The sequence below is a fragment of the Natator depressus genome, chromosome 10, assembly GCF_965152275.1.
Source record: "Natator depressus isolate rNatDep1 chromosome 10, rNatDep2.hap1, whole genome shotgun sequence".
NCBI classification, from domain to species: domain Eukaryota; kingdom Metazoa; phylum Chordata; order Testudines; family Cheloniidae; genus Natator; species Natator depressus.
The window spans coordinates 82,033,975-82,056,194 of record NC_134243.1 but is presented as its reverse complement, the minus strand read 5'-3'; the positions used below and the strand labels follow the sequence as shown (position 1 = coordinate 82,056,194).

The following is a 22,220-nucleotide window of genomic DNA, read 5'->3' as shown; positions in this document are numbered from 1 at the left end:
CCTTCATATCATTTGTCGTAAGCTTTCTAAAAGATAGATAACACACATGACAAAGTCATATGTAATATGTGGCTGTGTCTCTAATGCTGTGGGAAGATAAAGGTAAATGGGAGTAAAAAAATTTTCCTGATGAAACTCAAGCAAACAAGGCTCTCTTATTTGCCCCAGTATTGCAGTGCATATGACCTTTCCACCACAAATATAGGAGGGCTATTCCATAGTCTTCTCACCACAACACAGTTTAACTTCCTAACATCTTTAAATAAACGTGTTTTCCAAGTACAACTGGCATATCTGAGCTTGCCTTTAAGACTTTCTCACACCTCTTCTTTAGGAAAGAGAGTTGTTCATGGAGATCCATACATATCTTCAAGATGTTTCTGATTCTAAGATGTCATTGACTTTAAGACAGGCACAGGAGATGATAAAAGCAGTGCTTTTTCTATATTTTATAGCTTGTCTGCTTCCTCTAACGCAGCCCCTCTAGAGAATTCAGGTGTCATTTACATATTCTGCAGAAGAAATTCAATAAGGTGACTGTGGTACCCAACCCTAAGTCCTTAGAATCTGCATAACCATATAATGCTAGGTTTTTGTTTTGCTTTGATACTGCTTTTGAAATATGTCAAGGATAACATTATACATTACAGCACAGAGTGGAAGCTGATAACAGCTTATTTAAAAAAAAAATCCCTATGAACAACCATAGCTGTTGACAAGAAGAACCTCTAGAATTTCCTATATTTCTGAGCTTTTTTATTTTTATTTTATTTTATTTTACTAACATTCATGAGGACATGAACAGTTCAAAAGTACTAACAAAATTATTATGTGAGGTCATAGTTTTCCATGACAGCCAGTTAGATATGTTCAGGAAGTGTTTAGCAACCTGGTCTACACCAGGATTGTAACAAGACTTCCAAAAATAGGCCTCTACATGCCTTACAGCATGAATTAAATGTCCAGTGTCTCTAATGTGTCTAAAGCTGGTTCATTCCACAAACACAACAGGAATAGTGTAGGTTTTAGTGGAATTTATAATTCACTCATTTAAAATAGAGCATTCTGGTCATCTAATCCAGAACGTTTGACTTTCAGAAAGATCCACCACTGTTCAGACATCCTACTTTTAGATTATTCTTCTGTTCTAAAAATCATACATTTCCATGCACTGGCCCTTGCTTTGCCTATATAGTTTTGTTTTGTTTATGGTGCAGAAGTTGGAGGTGCAAATTTCTTCATTTATAACATATGGTCTCCCAGCCTACATAAGACTGCAAATTATATGTTCTTTCTGCTATTTGAGACTGTCAGCCAATTTTGATATATGTTAACTATTTTAAGATAGATTCAACCTCAACTTGTCTCCACTGGGGATCGTCTGAGTCAAAATACAAAGACTTACTTTTTATCATTTTAGTGTGCATCATACTATCAAATACTATCAAACTACAGAAAATGCTGCGAGAAGTCAACACAAAAAGCAGCCAACTCGGGCTGAAAATTAACCACTCCAAAACGAAATTTATGTGGTTTGATACCTTGCCAAAAGCCCAAATAACAATCAAGGGAGAACAAATAGAAGAAGTTGAGCCATATGTCTGTTTGGGCCAAGAAATTAACATGCTCCACGATCAGGAAGGTGATCTCTTGAGAAGAAAGAAAGCAGGTTGGTGTGCATTCAATTCTATCAAGGATGTCCTCTTCAACTCAACAGTACTGCCAGCAATGTTGTACGGCAGCGAAACATGGGCGCTGATCAAGATGGAGGAGCAGCGACTCATGGAGAGGACGATGGAAAGAAGAATGCTGGGAATTTCAATCCGCGACCAAGTCCCCAATGAAGTGATCAGACAGCAGAGTGGAGTGGAGGACGTCGTTGTTGAGAGCAGGCATAGTAAAATGCAATGGGCTGGGCATATAGCAAGGCTCACTGACAATCGATGGACTGCAGCTGTTGCTGAGTGGTACCCACAGGACCTGAAACGACCACTCGGCCGACCTCCAAAGAGATGGGAAGATTTTATTATGAAAAGACATGGCTGCACATGGAGAAGGAAGGCCAGGATACAAGAAGAATGGAAGACGTGTTGTGATCGGCGCAATCTATACGAGGGCTGAAGGACTGATTGATTTAAGATGATCAAGGTGAGTGTGCATCATTTGTTACAGGGAGAAGACTTTTGTATGGAAAAATAATAAACTAAGAGCAGCATTTCATTTTTTGGGCTATCTAGGCTGGGAGATCATGCATTATTAGTGAAGAAATTTGTAACTCCAACTTTGCAAACAAAACTACATAGGTAGGCAAAGCAAGGGCCAGCGAGTGCATGGAAGTTTATCATTTTTAGATCAGAGGAATAATCTAAATGTAGAATCTGTGAACAGGTGCTAATTACAAACAAACCCTCTTCATTCCTAGTCAAAGATATAATCTTTCTAAAGAAGGCAGAAAGTTATTGTGACATGTGGAGTTGATATATGATAGTTATGAATACTTCAGCAGTCCAACGAGTGAGTCTTTGAGTTTTTAATTTTTAAAACTTGGGTCACCTCACAACAATGAAACTTGCTGATGTGATCTGACCAGGATGATTCATCTAAAATGAATTGAAAGATAACTTTTACTCTAATTAAATTTCTGTATCTCTGAGTCTGGCTTTTGTGTTACTGTTTGTCCCAAATCTTTTAAAAGTAACATTGACAAAGTTTCTTATCAATGAGATCTGTTTAGCTGAGGTGATTGTTAATGGAATATTGAGCTTTTCACTTCTAGGGTCACAGGTTCAAATCTAGACTAAGTTAATAGTAACAGAAAGTTGTCATTAGAGCAGTTCACTGCTCTATATAAAGTGAGTTGATCACAGACAAGTGTCCACATCATAAATGGCAGTAATTGACATCTTTATGAATAGTCTCAGTAGAGGGATTACTGAGACTGAATTACCTTCTTCTCTTTGAGAACATTGTTAGAGATGCATGGATGGGGCAGTGTGGGAAAATGCCAGTCTACAACTCTAAGACTTGAGCACAGATGAGTATAGTATAAAGATACCTTCCTTCTTCCATTCCAACCCTTTACCCTAAACAAAGGATGTTCCACTCCTCCACAAAAAGTCATCACTGGCCAGGAAGAGCGTCTTCCTGACATCAGCCAAGCAGAATCTCCTTAGTCAGAGCAGGGAGAAGAATGAGATTTTTTGAAATGCACTTGGGTCTACATATCTAATCTGACCAGAGAATGCTTAGATCAGGGGTGGACAAACTTTTTTGTCTGAGGGCCACATTGGGGAATAGAAATTATATGGCGGGCCATGAATTCTCACAAAATAGGGGTTGGGCGGTGTGAGGGCTCTTGTTGGGGGTGCAGGCTCTGGGGTGGGGCTGGGGATGAGGAGTTTGGAGTGTAGGAGGATGCTCTGGGCTGGGAACGAGGGGTTAGGAGGGCGGGAGGTGGATCAGGGCTGGAGCAGGGGGTTGGGACGTGGGGAGAGGCTTAGGGGTTCAGGCTCCGAGCGGCGCTTACCTCAAGCAGCTCCTAGAAGCAGTGGCATGTCCCTTCTCCAGCTCCTACTCAGAGGTGTGGCCAGGTGGCTGTGCACGCTGCCCTGTCCGCAGGCACCACCCCAGCAGCTCCCATTGGAGCTCTGCAAGGGGCCATTGGAGCATGTAGGAGCCAGAGTGGGACCATGCCGCAGATTCCGGGAGCCGCGTGGTGCGGCCCCGACCCTGTGCGCCGGCTGGAGCGCTGGGCAGCCCCTGACCCAGCGCCCTGGTTGGAGTGGGGCCGAGCTGCATGGTCTGTCCCCTGACCCAGCAGGAGCTCACAGGCCGGCTTAAAACAGTGTGCCGGCTGGATTCGGCCCGCGGGTTGTAGTTTGCCCGCCCCTGGCTTAGATACTACAATGATGGGTGCTGTAGGAAAAAAACAAACAAATGAAAAACAACTCCAAACTTTTTCACATACTTTGCTTAGAATTCATTTGCTCCTGCCACTCATTTAAACCACACACCAGCAGTGACTTTAATTTCAGTTCCTGCAGTGCTGCTATTAATCGTCTACAGCATATACCATACTTATTCTTGGAATATATAGGCTCTTGAGGGGTGGCAGTCCAACATTTCTGGTCACCTCCATAATTCTTAATTTTCTTATCAAGCATAATTTACCGTTAGCATTGTCATGTGTAGCATTGTTCTTGCTGTTTTACCTTCTAACTGTTTTGTCTTCCAACTTTTCAATTTGGGTGGCATCTTCCTTAAGTAGTCTTTAGAGCTTTAAATTAATGGTATGTGCACACTTAAATCTGCTTTTAGTAGTTTCATAGAAAATTAGTTCCTGCTCCAACATCAGTGACGGAAAAAATTAAGAAAAATTCATCCCTGATTGAAAATTGTGCAGAAATATGCTCTTTATTTAGAAATGCTAGTCATACAAAGGAGGCTCTTTCCAGTACACGCACAATATCTAAGCTGTAGAACAGAGATAATATTTAAAAGGTGGTGAACCTTTACAACTCAGTACGTAAGAACTTGAGGGAATAGAGAGAAGCTCTTTAAACTTCTTGGTTTTAACTGTTCCTTTATTACTTATTTTCCCCTCTGTCACAGAGTGCCGAATCAAGGTTTCAGTTATAATCAGGATGGATTTGTGTGAATCAACCCGATTTAAATCACCAAGTGGAAAGCATTGATTTAAATAATTTTAATAAATTTTTCCATTTGTATTACAGTTATTTTTTAAATTCAGATGAATTCTTATTGGTTGATAAACCATTAAAACATGTTGATTTACAACTAAATAGAGCCTTTACACTAGATTTGGTACCTCTTTTTGCTACTTAGGAGGGTAAACTATAACTATATACATTTATTTAAGCAATGATATAGATTAATATTTTCAGATTCTTACTAATTTTACATTTTTAGTGTGTTAAAAATGCTGAAAGATGTATTGCTTATTTACTAGTTAATTAACTTTTTGCTCGTGATTTGTGTCAAGCTGCATTAGGATGGTGCTTGGAATTAAATTAAACACACAACAGCAAATATGATTTATTTTTATTAAACAAAACAAATGTTTTGTACACATAAACTATAAAAGTATGTTTCACATTGTAGTCAGTTAGTTAAAGTGATTATTTCAGGTCAGCCTGGGAAAATTTTCAAATATGCCTAAGTGAAAGGGACTGGAGCTTAAGTTCCTGCTTGCCTGACTCTCTTGAAAATGAGACAGTTTCCTAAGTTACTTCGGCTGTCCTTCAAACTTTAAAACTAGTAGATCTCACCCCCGGCTTCCTTGTTTTTATTCATTTTAAACAGGTTTACAATTTTATTATAAATTAAATAACACAATAAAAACATTTTATTTTTTTAAATAATTGATTTTTATCCACCTTGGTTATAATCCCATTCTACCCATTCCTTTTCTTTAAAGAATGAATTTCAGAATATTGTGAACTCATAGTTTCAGTCTCCAACCTTTCATCATATGTTTACTTTGTTATTGTTTAATTTTTAAGAATTGGACAAGGAAAGAAGGGAGGCAGGATATTTCTCAGAATTTTTATGTTATATAAATAAAATAATCTTTCAGTGTTGGGCACATCTGTGGTAAATGTATTTATTAGTCTTCAAGCTCTTTGTGCTATCTTAACACCTTTATCAGCTTTTCATGATGTTATGTAAATGATGTTATTTTATAAGGTGGGAATTCCAGATTGGCCAAGCTATCTGCTCTTGAAAGAGACTGCTGCAAAGGAATTTGTTTGTTCAAATTATTTTTTTCTACCAAAATCCCAAAGGCAGTACAAATATATAGTTTATATGCATCCTCTTTTGTACTAACATTGTAAAGATACAAGCAAGTCTTGTCTTAGCAGAATATGGTTAAGTGAAATGTTCAGGTACATAATATATTGCTCAGGCTCTTAATTTAATAGGATACTATGGTCACTATCTGAATAGTATGTGTGTGAGCAAGGAAATTCATGTGCATGTTTAGGCTAAAGTATTTGTACACAGTCTAGTAAGTCAGTTTGTTTTGTGCATGTTTTAAAAAATCACACAAAAAGTAATACAAGTAAAAGCAGCACACTGCTGGCTGCATTGAGCATTAGGAAAGCAAACTTCTGTCATTGAGAGGATTGTAGGTAACTGTTGCTAAGTCCATTAGGGATATTTATAACTTGAGGCTTGATACCCAGGATGTGAAGTAAGCCAAAGAACTCTGTGGCATTAATGTACGGATGAGTTGAACAGTACCTTAACAGGATAAATATATATATACCATTTGGAAACATTAACTCAGTTCATATTTTGACTTCTTAATTTTTGTTCCCTTTTTGAAACAGGATACATAAGTTGTAGTTATTGTATATTTTATGAGAGATTTCCTTCACAAGTTCTATGTTTATATTACTAATGTTTCTTGTAATTAAATATTCTTTCTGATATCTGAATTTTACAGGTATTTGTATAAACATATACATGCACATTTGCTTGTTACAGTAGAACTTAGCTCATTCAGACCCCAAAAATGTCAGTCTTTCTCTGTTTCTCATCAGAATTTTATTAGAAGATTGCTGTAGAACTGTCATATTATTAAGGTTTGTTATTACACTAAATATACTGCAGTACTTTTGCTAGGACTTTATGAAGCATAAATAAAATTTGTTCATTTATTTTAACAACTGTAGTTTAACTTTTGGGATATATTAAGCCATGCCTTATTTTATTGTTTATTCACTTAATACCTAACTTGTAATATTCAGTATTTGATAGGTATCTCAGTCAAAAATGTGAATTAGTGAGGTTCTACTGTGTTCTTGTGCTGTTTTTTGTTTTGTTTTTTGTTTTGGACTGGATAGACAAAAAAAAATCTACTTGAGTATAATTTTTTATAATATAATTAGGAGATAATGAATGTTTGAATGATCTGATGAAAACTATTCCTAAAGTATAAGATCTAGAGTTCATGGAATATGTTATTGGAAGTTTCACTTTCTTTAGATTGATCAGTTTACGTACTTATGACCTCCCATCACATTAGTGTGGTTGTCTCATAAACACTAGGGAATTTATTTTTATAACACCCCAGTGAGGAAAACTAATATTTATCTCCCTTTTCAAAAAGGAGAGCTGAGAAACAGAAAAATGGTGATGTACAATGATCACACAGGAAGTCTGTGGCAGAATTGACCCCAGATCTCTGAGTTCCAGTCCAGTATCTTAATCTTGATGAGCAAGAAGGGAGGAATGTCTCAGATTTGACCTTTCTGTCACAGTAATTTGGCCATCGATATACCTATGGGTACCCCTATTAGTAATTATATATTATGTTTATATGGCATCTTGAATACCAAAAAAGACCTGCAGCAATATGTAAACTTTGCCTGTTTAGGAATCATTGCAGCCATCTCTGGGGTGGAATTGGCAGTTACTTTATAACACCCTGCAATACCATATAACAATTTAGGAATACTGTATTAGATTGAAACTACTGGAGAAATTTAAATAGATTCATAGATTTTTTTTAAGGCCATAAGGTTATAGTTATTCAAATTAGAATTTGATTAGGATTCTGGGCTTAACTCTTATTTTATTTTCAGATATAGCTATTTTACAACTGTTTTTATACAGTTAGAATGCAGGCTGGAAATGGTATTGGTTAGTTTTGCTTGAATTTTTTTTCTGTTTGTTTATAATATGTAGTAGAGTTTACATCGCTAATTAGTAATGTATGTATTAAATACATATCATCCTAATAAACTACCTTAAAAGAATGTAGTAATTGTAAAGTCAAGCTCTCAAAAAGTTAGGAAATGCCAGAATCAATGTTCTGTGTACAACCTTAATTCCCCCCCACCCCCCGTGTATATGCATATGTAATTAAAAAATGAATCATAATGCACAAGCAAAAGGGAGATGAGTTAGGGTTGCATGGGCATTATTAATTTCGGCATTTCCTAACTTCTGAGAGCTTGATTTTGCCTTCTATTTCTGTCTTTGAGGGGGAGCATTGAGAGTTGAAGAGAGACAGTCTCTCAGTTCCTTTTGTTACCCAGGGTTTTCAGAACCCAAAGCAGTGGTAACTTAACTGTTTCACGGCAGGTGGTATCAGGAATAAATCAGTGGGAACACAGCACTTTCGGCTGATGAAAGATTAATGCAAGTAAGCGTGCTCTTATCTAAAACTACTGTTTTTTAGATTTAAGTACACATAGACATAAGCAATAGGTTAGAACATCACAAATAATTACCTAGAATCTGAGATGGTACTGAGTAATTAGCAGCATGTTAGCGATGGCCGTTTTTTTCCCCACCAGGGAGCATGGTGTCAGGAACAAAATCTCAGGCTAGCTTCAGAGAACTGCTCCAAAGTACACTCTATTGTCTAGTCTTTTTATAACTACTTTTTAGAAAACACATAGCTCATAGTGACCTCTGTTGGGTCATCTCTTCTCCTAACTTCAATAAACTACTTATCAACAAAACATTTCTAACAGTCTTAGGCTATGTCTACACTACGCAGCTTTTAGCGACACAGCTATGCTGCTACAGCTGTGCTGCTAAAAGGTGCGCAGTGTAGCTGCTGTTTGTCAGCAGGACAGCTCTCCTGCCAACAAAAAACTTCCATCCCCAATGAGTGGCAGTAGCTTTATTGGCAGGAGAATGCTCCTGTCGACAAAGCGCTGTTCACACCGGTGCTTTTTCTCAACAAAACGTGTGTCTTTCGGGGGTGTGTGTGTGTTTTTTTTAACACCTCTGCTAGTGTAGGCAAAGCCTTAGTCATAATAAGCTTCTCTATCAAAGGTGGCCAAACTCAAGATCTCCATCCACTTATTTTCCCTCAGTCTCTATTTGTTGACCCTTTTCTCACCTTCTCCCATACTGATTAGCAGAAACTGCAGGTCTGCAGCTAGCATTTGACCTTACCTCCAGAAGCTCTGCCTGTTCAAATTAACCCTTAACTTCGTGGTGTTCTATTGTATTAATTCATGCTGGCTGAATGCATGGTTGCAATTAGCTTGTTCAAATTCTGGGATAACACACTCCTCCATTCCGGGGCAGCACTGTGCAAAGCGCCAGAGTGGCCCCTTGTGGCTGGAAGAACAGTTGTAGGAAAAATCCTGCTCAACTCCTGCAGCCCGAGGATGAAGCATGCTCTATGAGGACGGTGCATAGGAGCTATGAGCTAAGTTCTCTGTAAGCTGCGTGGCCATGCAGCAGCCTGTTTAGCGCCATGCAGGCACTTAGGGAATCCGCCCGGGGACCTGCTGGAGATGGGACGCCCCTCCCACAGCCCCAACCTAGCCCAGCCCCCAACTTGCTGTGGCTGGGGCGCCCCTCTGCCGGCCTCAATTCTTCTGTGGTCTGGAGGACCTGCCATGGCCGGGGTGCCCAGCCCTGCTGCGGCTGGGCGGCGCAGCCGGCCTGGCCTGGCCCAAGGCACAGCTCAGCTCGGCCCCAGGCACGGCTGGGGCACTTCCCCTGGCCTGGACGTGCTGTGGAAGGGGTGCCTATCCTGCATCCCCAGCCCTGGAGCTGCTGTGCCACTGAGAGGCGCCTCCCCTCCCCCCCAGCCCAGCTGACATGCTGCTGCGGGGAGAGAGAGCTGGGGGGGAGTCCTCTCTCCCCGCTGTAGCCCTGGAGCACCCTCCTGTACCCCAAGCCCCGCATCCCCGACCTGATCCGGAGCCCTCACACCCGTGCACCCCAACCCTCTGCCCCAGCCCTAAGTCCCCTCCCACACTCCAAACCCCTTGGCCCCACCCCCAGCACATGAATTTTGTTATGTGTACCAATATAGATGTGTTTCAGAGTAACAGCCGTGTTAGTCTGTATTCGTAAAAAGAAAAAAGAAAAGGAGTACTTGTGGCACCTTAGAGACTAACCAGTTTATTTGAGCATGAGCTTTCGTGAGCTACAGCTCACTTCATCGGATGCATAGCATATTGTGGAAACTGCAGAAGACATTATATACACACAGAGACCATGAAACAAAACTTCCTCCCACCCCACTGTCCTGCTCGTAACAGCTTATCTAAAGTGATCATCAAGGGAGGGCCATTTCCAGCACAAATCCAGGTTTTCTCACCCTTCCCCCCGCCCCCCCCACAGACACACATACAAACTCACTCTCCTGCTGGTAATAGCCCATCCCTCTTTGAAACCTCTCTTTATAATGCGCATGATAATCAAGGTGGGTCATTTCCAGCACTAATCCAGGTTTTGAATGTTTGAAGGGGCTGGTTTATGAATGTTAAACCAGTCGGAGAACACTTCAATCTCTCTGGTCACGCAATCACAGACATGAGGGTCGCTATCTTAAAGCAAAAAAACTTCAAATCCAGACTCCAGCGAGAAACTGCTGAATTGGAATTCATTTGCAAATTGGATACTATTAATTTGGGCTTGAATAGAGACTGGGAGTGGCTAAGTCATTATGCAAGGTAGCCTATCTCCCCTTGTTTTTTTCCTACAACCCCCCCCCCCCCCCAAGACGTTCTGGTTAAACTTGGATTATTGCTGTGCACATTGTAAGATGAGCTATTGCCAGCAGGAGAGTGAGTTTGTGTGTGTGGTTTTTGGAGGGGGGTGTGTGTGGGGGGTGGCGGTGGTGAGAAAACCTGGATTAGTGCTGGAAATGACCCACCTTGATTATCATGCGCATTATAAAGAGAGGTTTCAAAGAGGGATGGGCTATTACCAGCAGGAGAGTGAGTTTGTATGTGTGTCTGTGGGGGGGGCGGGGGGAAGGGTGAGAAAACCTGGATTTGTGCTGGAAATGGCCCTCCCTTGATGATCACTTTAGATAAGCTGTTACGAGCAGGACAGTGGGGTGGGAGGAAGTTTTGTTTCATGGTCTCTGTGTGTATATAATGTCTTCTGCAGTTTCCACAATATGCTATGCATCCGATGAAGTGAGCTGTAGCTCACGAAAGCTCATGCTCAAATAAACTGGTTAGTCTCTAAGGTGCCACAATTACTCCTTTTCTTTTTTCTTTTTAATATAGATGTGATGTGTGTCACATCACCTCCATATTGGTGCACATAACAAAATTCATTCTGCACATGTGTGGGAAAAATTAGAGGGAACACTGGCTGTGAGCAAATGGAACATGCACAATGCAGACAGAGCCTTTGGAACAGGGGTCCCCAACGTGGTGCCCGTGGGTGCCATGGCGCCCACCGGGACATTTTTGTGCGCCCACAGCACACCCCGCTGCCGAGAAGCGTTGTCGTTTCTCGGCAGCATTTCGGCGGCGACGCTTCTTGCCGCTGCCGCTTCTCGACGGCGATGAAGTGAGCTATAGCTCACGAAAGCTTATGCTCAAATAAATTTGTTAGTCTCTAAGGTGCCACAAGTACTCCTTTTCTTTTTACCCTGTTAAAGTGCCCCTACTATAGATTACACAAAAAATGAATTTAGCAGCCTCAGATCATAAAGAAGAAAAGATAAGACACAAATTATATTAGTAAATGCTGCTGTTTTACACCTTCATGTAAAAAAGTTGAAAATAACTTCATGTTCTTTTTCGAGTGATGGTCCCTATTATATTCCACTGTGGCTTATGCATGTGCACCATAAACCTGGAGACAGAAATTTTGAAAGTAGTGATGGTTGGTCCACATGCGAGCCCTGGCTCACCTCGTGCCTCCGATGGAGGGGATAAAGGGAAGGGCAGATCATTCGCTTCTCCACTTCCTTCTCACCGCCGCGTGGTCCAGGTCAGAACCCTTAGTGTCCGCAGCTTTGACTTCACCTACAAACAATAAAGAACCTTATTGTAAATAGTTATCAATCTTAATCATTTATAGTTTTAGCAGTTTTAACAGTAGTTTTAGCATTAGAGTAGACTTCATCAGGGTAACCCTAAATTCTGTCACCACAGGGGTGTACCTGCTTGTGGACAGATTTCAGACCATGAACAGTATCATAGCTCACATCACAAGCAACCCTCAGGAACTGGTCAAAACATGTCTGTCCCTACTAGGTCACATGGCTTGTGCACTTATATCACCCTGTTCTCAAGTCTCCACTGTTGTTGCCTTTGAACTTGGCTATAGTCAGTATGCTCCCCAAGCCATCATTCCATGAACCCCATGGTGACAGTTCCAGCCAAGGTACTGTCCTCCCTGTTATGGGGGACAAATTCCTCATCAGGTATGTGTGGGGGTCCCCTTTCTCTCCAGACAGGATCATTGTTACAGACACATCCCAAATAGGTTGAGGAGAGCACAAGAACAACCACTGAGCTCAAGGGGCTTGGACAGCTCGAGGGGCCAAGATGCACATCAATATCTTGGAACTATGGACAGTATGGAAGGTGTGCAAGTCTTTTTTTCCATCCGTGCTCACCGTGTCCTTATGTCAGACAACACTACAGTTGTCTTCTACATCAACAAGTGAGGTGAAGCGAGGTCTGCCTCCCTGGGTGCAGAGGCCGTCAGCCTCTGGAACTGGTGCTTCAGCACCCTATGAGCAGCCTACCTTCCGGGAAAGCAGAATGTGTTTGCAGACTCCTTCAGCAGACATTTTGCACTTGACCATGAGTGGGAGCTTCATGATGCAGTACTCTGCAACATTTTGACTCTGTGGGGAATCCTGACCAGGGATCTATTCGCCTCTCAAGCAAACAGCAAATGCACCACATACTGCGTCAGAGGAGCCCTAGGTCACCACTGCCAGGACGATGCTCTGCTTTTTAATTGGTCAGACCACTTCAACTATGCGTTCCCTCTTCCACCACTCCTGCCATGAGTCATATGGAAGATCAAGCAGGACAGAGAGTCATCTTGATCACCCCCTTCTGGCCCAGACTGTTCTGGTTTCCCAACCTCCTAGCATGTCATCCTGCCAACCAATCATCCTTCCAAAGTTCCCCGAGCTACTTACCCAGTGGAACAGCAAGATCAAACACCCCAATCCATGGCTGCTCCACCTCTGGGCCTGACATTTGGAAGGTTAGCATCCTTAGAATGTTCTTGCTCTTCAGCTGTATGAGACATTCTCTCTAATAGTAGAAAGGAGTCTTCTAGAAAACGTTACCTAGCTAAATGGAAATGCTTTTCATCTTGGACACAACAAAGAGTCATTCTACCAGAGACTATAGATATTCCTCTCATCTTAGACTATATCCTGTGCATGAAAACTGCAGGTTTAGCCATCAGCACTTACAAATCCAGTTGGCCATGATCATGCATACCATCCACCTTCTCAAGGCTACTCAGTTTTTGCCGACCCACTGACCATAAGATTCTGGAAAGGCTTAATAAGAACCTTTCCACCTGTTCAGAAGGTTGCACCCCAGTGGGATCTGAATCTTGTTCTCTCAGTGATAACAAGGCCCCCCTTTGAGCCTTTAGCTACTTGTTCCATGTCCCTCCTTTCCATCAGTCGTTTTCCTCATAGCTATCACATCAGCAAGAAGGTTGGTGAACTTGGAGCAATGATGGCAGGGCCTCCATACACAGTATTCCATAAGGATAAGGTTTTTTTACATCTGCACCCCAAATTAATCCCTAATATAGTTTTGGAATTTCACCTTAACCAATCCATTCACTTACCTGTGTTCTTCCTGAAACCATATTCTTCTGCAGAAGAATGAAGACTCCACTCCCTTGATGTTCGATGAGCGTTGTTTTTTTACCTGCAGAGAACACAACCAATCAGGAAATCCCTGAGACTGTTTGTTGCTGTAGCAGAAGGAGTCAGGGCATGCCATCTTCACCCAGAGAATCTCCAAATGGATATCCAGCTGCATTCTACTCCTGCTATCAGTTCTCAACCCCCCGCCCATCTCCCCTCCCCACCCCCCCAACGGGGTAAGAGCTCATTCCACAAGCGTGCAAGCAACAACTGTAGAGACTCTTCAGAAGGTAAGCCCTCCTGGACATTTGTAAAGTGGCCTGACAGAGTTCCATTCACACATTTGCAAGGGATTATGCCCTGGTGCAGGACTCTTCTGCTGATGCCTCCTTTGGGATGTCGGTACTCCGCTCAGCCCTTCCGTCTACGTCCTCGCACCCTCCTCATATTTAGGTATTGTTTGTCAATCACCCACAGTGGAATACAATAGGGACCAGTACTCAAAGAGGAGGAGGAGGTTACTTACCTGTAACTGGAGGTTCTTTGAGATGTGTATCTGTATTCCACTACCTACCCTCCTTCCCCTCTGCTTTGGATCTTATCTGATTCACAGTAGAGAAGGAACTGGAAAAGCGATTGGTTCACCCTGCCCTTTATCCCCTCAGTCAGAGGTATGAGCTGAGCCAGGGCGTGTACGGAGATCAAAATACGCTGGTTTTGAATTCCACAGCTCCAGCCTCATGGGGCGCATGAGTAACCCACAGTGGAGTGCAAATAGGGACCACATGTCTTGAAGAACCTCCAGTTACAGGTAAGTAATCTCCTCTTTTGGTGAATGGGTGGGAAGAGATAAAATGGATTAAAGTCTTACAGAAGGTTTTCATTATTTCTTTGCCTTAACCTTTCTGTATACATTTTTTCACAACTAAATGTGATTTTATTGTAGATATTAATATGAAGACACATAAACCTAGACCCTGAGTAGTAATGCTTCTGTTACTTGATACACACAAGATTATAAATGGTCAATTTTTATAAATTTGTGTTACAGTTTCTGTGGGCCTTCATTAAATTTTGTAGAACACTAAGTATTTATTCCAATCTTTGAAAAACCTTAACTCCTTTTACTCTTTGATATAATAGTTGGCGAATTTGGTGCTGGTTAAAAGTGCCAGATAGGGCTTCATTTCCCACAGATGTCAATGTTTGTCAACAGTTATAGAAAGTACAACATAACTAGCAGCAGCATAAATCATTCTAATGCAGTTCAACCTTGTTCTGTTGAAAGGCCCTGCCAGTTCATCACTTTGCTGCCTGTTGAGTCTACTAAAAAGCATGTAGATAGTGATACTTTTTGTTACATGATCATCTCTGTACTAGGAATGGAATTGAGACTACTCAACTGCCAGCATTTTTTTTGTAACTTTGGTCACTGTTTACTTGGGTTGGATTTGAAGTGGCCTACGGGTGAAAAGCTCAGAATCATATCATTGTGACCATGAACCATCCATTTCCCTGCTGGTATCTTTTCCTAAATCCTCAGAACAGTTGTTGTTTTGCAGTACCTAAACCTCTACATATGATAGGTAATTTCATCTGTCTACTCAGCAGTTGGAGTTAGATGAGCACTAAAGAAATTTCTGAGAAAAAAACAACCACGTGATGCATATTTTATAACTAAGTCCTATGTCGTAAACATGTTTAGGACATATACATCAGTCTCTTACAATAACTCCAGGTATGGTAGTCCAGGAGATCAGCTTTCTATTCCTTTGGTAAATTGTGATAGCCTAACACACATCTAGTGCACAGTCTCTACTATGATTTATACTTTGATGCAAAGCGTGACACCAAGTTAGCTCTATTGCCTGAAAATGCAGTATTCTTTACATTAAGGGAGATACATAGTGAGTGAAAAACTAAGCACAGTGCATCAGACGAATGTTTGTAAATATATGCCTGCGGGGGATTCATACTTTCAGGCTTAATACAGTGCCTCAGTAACCTACTGTTCTTGTTTTCCCCTTTTTACAGGTTTACATGTGGTACACGTAGAAAATGAGGCTGAGAACGCGGAAGGCCTCTCAGCAGTCACATCAAATTCACACCCAGCGTGCTTTGCGGGCAAAGAGGAAACATTCAGAGGTAGAAGAGAGCTTACCTGTTGGAGGAGGAAAACCACAGCAGAATGAAACCGGCCTGTTGTCATCAATTAAAAAATTTATTAAAGGAAGCACGACCAAGGTATGAGCTCAGTGTTTTGTTGCTTTTTTTAAAATTTTTGAGTCGTATTCATTTTTTCTAAAGTTTGATCAAGTATTGCCTTAAGAAGAAGAAGCATTTGTGAAAGGCATGTTTTATGGAGGCAGAACAGCTTTATAAACAATAGAATACACAAATTGCCCCATAATAGTTGTGTGTGAATTCAGATATAGAAGTTAAATTGCAAAGTTGCTGATACTGTCCAACTCTGTATAAAACAATTACAGACGTTTATGATAGTGCCGTAAGTTTGAGGACTTAATATCAGATGTTTCATTGGAGAAATAAGAAATGTTGCCTTATAAATACAAGAGGCCAAATTCAGCTATAGTATAATCAGGTATAATTTCCGTGTGCCTCAGTGAATTTTGTGCCTATTTATCGCATCTTAGACATGAAGTTTCAAGGCTAAATTACTGAATCTCTTTCAACTCTATCTAGACACAGATCTGAAGCACACAGATTTTCATATTTAAAACTTGCTCAGTGCAAATTATTAGGGGAAGATTATATACAGTACGTTACTTTTTTTGAGTGAGTGCCACTTTGAAATAGTTTTCAAAACTGTTATTTTTATTGTTTTTTAAAAAGATGGTCTGATTTTATAAAACCTTTCTTCAGTAAGTCTTATCAGTCTAGAAGTTCTGATATTGCCATTTAAAAACTGTAGATACTAAAAGAAGAACAAGAGCCAGGATGCCAGAAACATACAAAAATATTTCAGAGAGATACATGGCAGATAAATTAGTTTAGACTAGAACATGTTTTTTATTGTTAAAGTGAAGTGTTAAAAATGGCAGTTTTATAATTTTGCATTATAGTTAAAATAATACGTAAAGATGCAGTGAAGTATAAAAAATTCTAATCAAATTGTCTCAGAAAGCTGGGTGACTAGGCAACAAAATGGCAGATGAAATTCAGTGTTGATAAGTGCAAAGTAATGCACATTAGAAAACATAATCCCAACTATACATTCAAAATGTTGCGTTCTAAATTAGCTGTTAACACTTGAGAAACAGATCTGGGAGCCATCGTGGATAGTTCTCTGAAAGCATCTGCTCATCTACAGCAGCAGTCAAAAGAGAAACAGTGTTAGGAACCATTAGAAAAGAGAGAGCTAGTAAGGGAGAAAATATCATAATGCTACTATAATTCATGGTATGCCCATACCTTGTGTACTGCATGCAGTTCTGGTTGCCCCATCTCAAAAAAGATACATGAGAAATGGAAAAGGCAGAGGAAGTGCATAAAAATGATTAAGGGTATGGAACAGCTTCCATTTGAGGCGAGATTAAAAAACCTGGGACCATTCATTTTAGGAAAGAGATGACTACATGGGAGTATGTTAGAGGTCTATAAAATCATGAATGGTGTGGAGAAAGTGAATAATGAAGTGTTGTTTACCCTTTCACATAACACAATAACCAGGAGTCACCCAATGAAATTAATAAGCAGCAGGTTTAAAACAAGCATAAGGAAATATTTCTTCATACAATGCACAGTCAAACTATGGAACTTTGTTTCCAGGTGATGTTGTGAAGGCCAAAAGTATAACTGGATTCAAAAGAGAATTACATAAGTTCCTGAAGGATAGGTCCATCAATGACTATTAGTCAGGATGGCCAGGGACACAACCCCATGGTCTGGGTGTCCCTAAATCTCTGACTGCCAGAAATTGGGACTGGACAACAGGGGATGGATCACTTGAAATGGTCCAGTTCTTTCAATTCCCTATGAAGCATCTGGCACTCGCCAGGATACTGGGCTAATTGGACGATTGGTTTCACCCAATATAGATATTCTTATGTTCTTAGATACCATGCAACTCAGTGTGTCCTAGGAATTTGTTCAGCACCCATTGTAGCAGGAAATAGGCACTGACTTAAAGGAACTGTAAAATCATATATATGTTAACATTTTCTTTACCTGTGGAAAATTCTGTATTGTTAAAACTGTTTAAATTTTGCATATTATTAAACTCAGGCAATAAATCGATTTCACTTTCTGACTCCTATGCTCTAGCACAAAGCAAAATACTTTGGGTTGCGAACACGTCAGGGATATGGTTAAGTGCAAACAAAAACAGTTTTCATTGGAATTAAAAAAATAATTGGGAAGATTTCTGATGATTTAGATTTTGGAAAATTCCCCCATCCCTTTTTTAATCGTAAATATTCATCCTAAATTTTATCTTCACAAGTTCCCTTTAAATATAAAATTCCATGTTTTTCATAAATATTGTCTGTCTTGTCTTCTGTGTCCAGAACAGCACTTGTAGTGGCAGTGGCATTAACATTGCATGCTATTGATTGATATTGCTGGGCTATACTGCAAAGCCCTCATGACAACACAAAGTAGGCTTGTGGTTACCATGGTAACATCAGAACTCTTTCAGGTGGTATGTGTGTTATATTATACAATAGTTCAGTTACCTGTATATTATAATATAAATTAAGAGATAGATTGTATGGATCTGTGGCAATAAATGTATAGCAACATATACTTTAAAATATACTAATTCTAACATCAGAGTCATAGTCCATCACTCTGACATCACACTGATGGCTTGTGGGGGTGGGTCATTAACCCCTCCCCCAAAAAAGTTCAAGCTATTTACTTACATAAAAGTAACTAAAATATGGTTAATAAAATTCTGATGACATTGGGCCTTATCTTATAATCTACATAATGCTCTCAACTCCCATTTAAGTGAATAGATAACTTTAAAACAGTCATACTAATTCTAATATCAGAGTTACAGACCACCAGTCTGACATCATAGAGAAACTAATGCAGATAAGGATGTCGTTTAGCTCAGGCACCTTGCAGGACTGAGCCCTGTTTAGAAAGCATTTTTAACAGTTTCTAAGAAGTTTAAGATAGTAGGTTTTTTTAATGATAACACATCCAGTAATATTTTTTTAAAAGTTTTAAAACTTGAAACATTACAACACATTGACTGAAGTAAGTTATACCAAATTTATTTTGTTTGTGGGTTCTGGTAACATCATAAATTACATTAGCTTTGCTTTTGTGACTTGCAGTGCATCCTCTTCTTTGAAATCATTGCAACCCATTCATTAACTTGCATTTTTATTCCATGGTTTCTGAAAAATCTAAAGAACAGATATCCTATTGATATCAGTGTGACATTGCCATATTAGTTTCAGTATGATGCAATTAGTAATACTAATTGGATATATTCAGGATATTAATTGTAAACAGAAATCTTTACAGTAGAAATTTGCTAATATAAAGCACATAGAACAATGACATAATATTGTGCCATTTTATTCTTGAATGCTGTTGACAGACACTTAACTCCACTTTTGTTGATCGTGATTTTGCCAGAACTGCTCTTGTTCATTGGCTTTTCTTTCCTTATTATATTTATTTGTTTTGCTGCTTTTAGTCTTTTCTCTGGATATTTTATTTTAATTCTTTGTTTGTTTTCATCAAATAAATATCTTTTAGAAGTGGTGGAGTTTTCTTTTGGCTTTTCTTACAGGAAAAGGAAAGTTGTCTCTACAGTTTGGCTTTTAACTTTTTTAGTGACTGTAAAGCTCCTGAGAGGTGCAAAATTGACAGTCCTGGAGACTGAAATCCATTTTCCACAGAACAGTTACAGCCAGGGCAGCAGCAGTGGTAGCTTCCCCACACCACCGTGGTCTATTCTTTTGGAGGGACCACCTCTAGGATGAAAGGGTAGTTCAGTCTCCATGCTCATTCAATTCTTTGCCTCTCTTCTGAGACTATCAATAGGAGTTCCACTAGGTGCCAGTCATGATAGTGTTTTTTTGTGATGATTCTGTATCTGTCCACTAGGAACTGGACTGAGAACACCAATGCTTTTCACTTAGGCCACTGAACAGTCATGTGCTCCAGCCCCCTAATCATTTTTGTTGCCCTCTGCTGGACTCTTTTCAATTTTTCCACGTCCTTCTTGTAGTGTGGGGCCCAAAACTGGACACAGTACTCCAGATGAGGCCTCACCAAAGTCGAATAGAGGGGAACGATCACGTCCCTCAATCTGCTGGCAATGCCCCTACTTATACAGACCAAAATGCTGTTAGCCTTTTTGGCAACAAGGGCACACTGTTGACTCCTATCCAGCTTCTCGTCCACTGTAACCCCTAGGTCCTTTTCTGCAGAACTGTTGCCTAGCCACTCGATCCCCAGGACCGACCCTTGGGGCACTCCGCTTGATACCGGTTGCCAACTAGACATGGAGCCATTGATCACTACCTGTTGAGCCCAACAATCTACCTTATAGTTTCAGTATGCTGCAGATTGTCATCTTTAGGTTTCAGATTTAACATTCTATTAAGATTCATGGATAGGGCCCTACCAAATTCATGGTCCATTTTGGTCAATTTCACTGTCATAGGAATTTAAAAATCATAAATGTAATGATTTTAGCTATTTAAATCTGAAATTTCACGGTATTGTAATTGTAGGGGTCCTGACCCAAAAAGGAGTTGTGGGGAGGGGTTGTGGTACTGTTACCCTTACTTCTGCACTGCTGCTGGTATGGTATGGTATTGCCACCTTACTTCTGCACTGCTGCTGGTATGGTATGGTATTGCCACCTTACTTCTGTGCTGCTGCCTGCAGAGCTTGGCCCTCAGTAAGCAGCCGCCCAGCTCTGAAGGCAGCAGCGCAGGAGTTAGGGTGGCATGATACGGTATTGCTGCCCTTACTCCTGCATTGCTGGTGCCGGGGTGCTACCCTCAGAGCTGGGTGCCCGGCCAACAGCCGCCGCTCTCCGGCTGTCCAGCTCTGAAGGCAGCACAGAAGTAAGGGTGGAAATACTGCGACCCCTCTAAAATAATCTTGCAACCCACTCTGCAACTCCTTTTGGGTCAGGACCCCCTATTTGAGAAATGCTGGTCTCCCCCATGAAATCTGGTGTTTTTAAAATTTTCTGGTGTATTTAGTGGAAGAAAGGACACTATTCAGTGTGTTTTTCCTTTTCTGTTTTAAGGAAGAAAGAGAAAATCCTGCAAAGAGAAGTAGAATTGAACGTGATATAGATAACAGCTTGATTACTTCCACACCTCGAACAGGAGAAAAGCCTAACAAACAGATCTCTCGAGTAAGGCGGAAAAGTCAAGTAAATGGAGGTTTGTAAATATTCCATTCCTATATTAATAGGACAGAGTTAGAGGATCAAGATCTAATACTTGTATGGTGACATATTAATACAGGGCTTGACTCTGCCCTGCTGGAGTAAATGCAAATTTTGCCATTAACGTCAGTGGGAGCAGAGTTGGACTCACAATATCTGAAGTGTTCTTTCCTGGAGAGTAATTGTAAGTATACGGCGTGGATGAGACTGAGAAACAATCTGATTAATATGATTTTTCTTTTTAAGAACCATTCAGTTATGGGAAAACCACCACATATCTTGGAACTATTTAGCCATAGTATTTTCCACTTAGAAAGGCAATAGGAATACTTCGTTATGTGAAATTGCTCATCTTCACAGTGTTTTACGACAAGTGAAATGTCATTCCTTAACAGGTAGTTTGTATAAGAATCATTCCACTTTGCAGGTGCTGAAGGCACTTGGTCAAATAAGCGCAAGAAATGAAATTCTTTCACAAAAGCACACACAGGCATGTATTATTCTGTGCTTGTAGTAATGCCAATTTTAAAATGTAAAATTTATATTCATATTTTAACATCCTTAACCACCTCTGCTGTTCTAGCCCTAACCTACTCCATAAAGTCAGGCTTCCAACTTTAAACAGATTTCCCACTGAACTCATAACTTAAAATCCCTCCCCCCCCTTTTCCCCTCCCTGCTTTATTGAAAAGCAAACCCAGAAGTGTCTTGTTCTTTGGATTATTTAAAACATTTTAAAATCTTTTTAAGGGGTTGTTGAATAGCTTTGTGATCTGGTTGATAGATAGACTTTCTATTTTCAACTTGTGTGTTTATTGAGATAATTACATGACTTGGAATTCTTTGTCAGCTGATCAGACTGCAGCTTTCAAGCTATTTTCTAACTAGCCATGACTTGTCTGGTGCAGTAACAAAGGAATGTTCTATTTTCAGAGAATGTAGGGATTACTTAGTGCAAAATTTTCTTAATGAACTCATTATTTTACATCAATTGAGTACAAGTTCTTATATTTGACAAGAAAAATAGTTGTATAAAGAATAATGTGTTCTTAATTACCTAGTAAAGCAATAATTCCATCATTCGAAACTGGTGATAATGACCTAAACCATGAATCCTATTTTAGACCAGAATAGTCTGTTTGTCACCAGTATCCCAAAATGAAATTACTTTAATGGGCTTTGGATTGAGCTGATAATACATAGGTTGAGGAAAACAGTTTATTTTTGTAGTTGTGT

At 40.2% G+C, this 22,220-nt stretch overlaps 1 protein-coding gene across 1 annotated transcript in view; it reads left to right on the top strand.

Annotated features, from left to right (window-relative positions):
• CTDSPL2 (CTD small phosphatase like 2) overlaps positions 1-22,220 on the top strand; it is a 74,458-nt gene that overhangs the window by 17,459 nt on the left and 34,779 nt on the right. Inside the window, exons 2-3 of the mRNA XM_074966663.1 lie at positions 15,629-15,838; positions 20,841-20,979. Of these exons, the coding sequence (XP_074822764.1) occupies positions 15,653-15,838; positions 20,841-20,979 (325 nt within the window). The 5' untranslated portion in view covers positions 15,629-15,652. The remainder of the gene's footprint in view (positions 1-15,628; positions 15,839-20,840; positions 20,980-22,220) is intronic.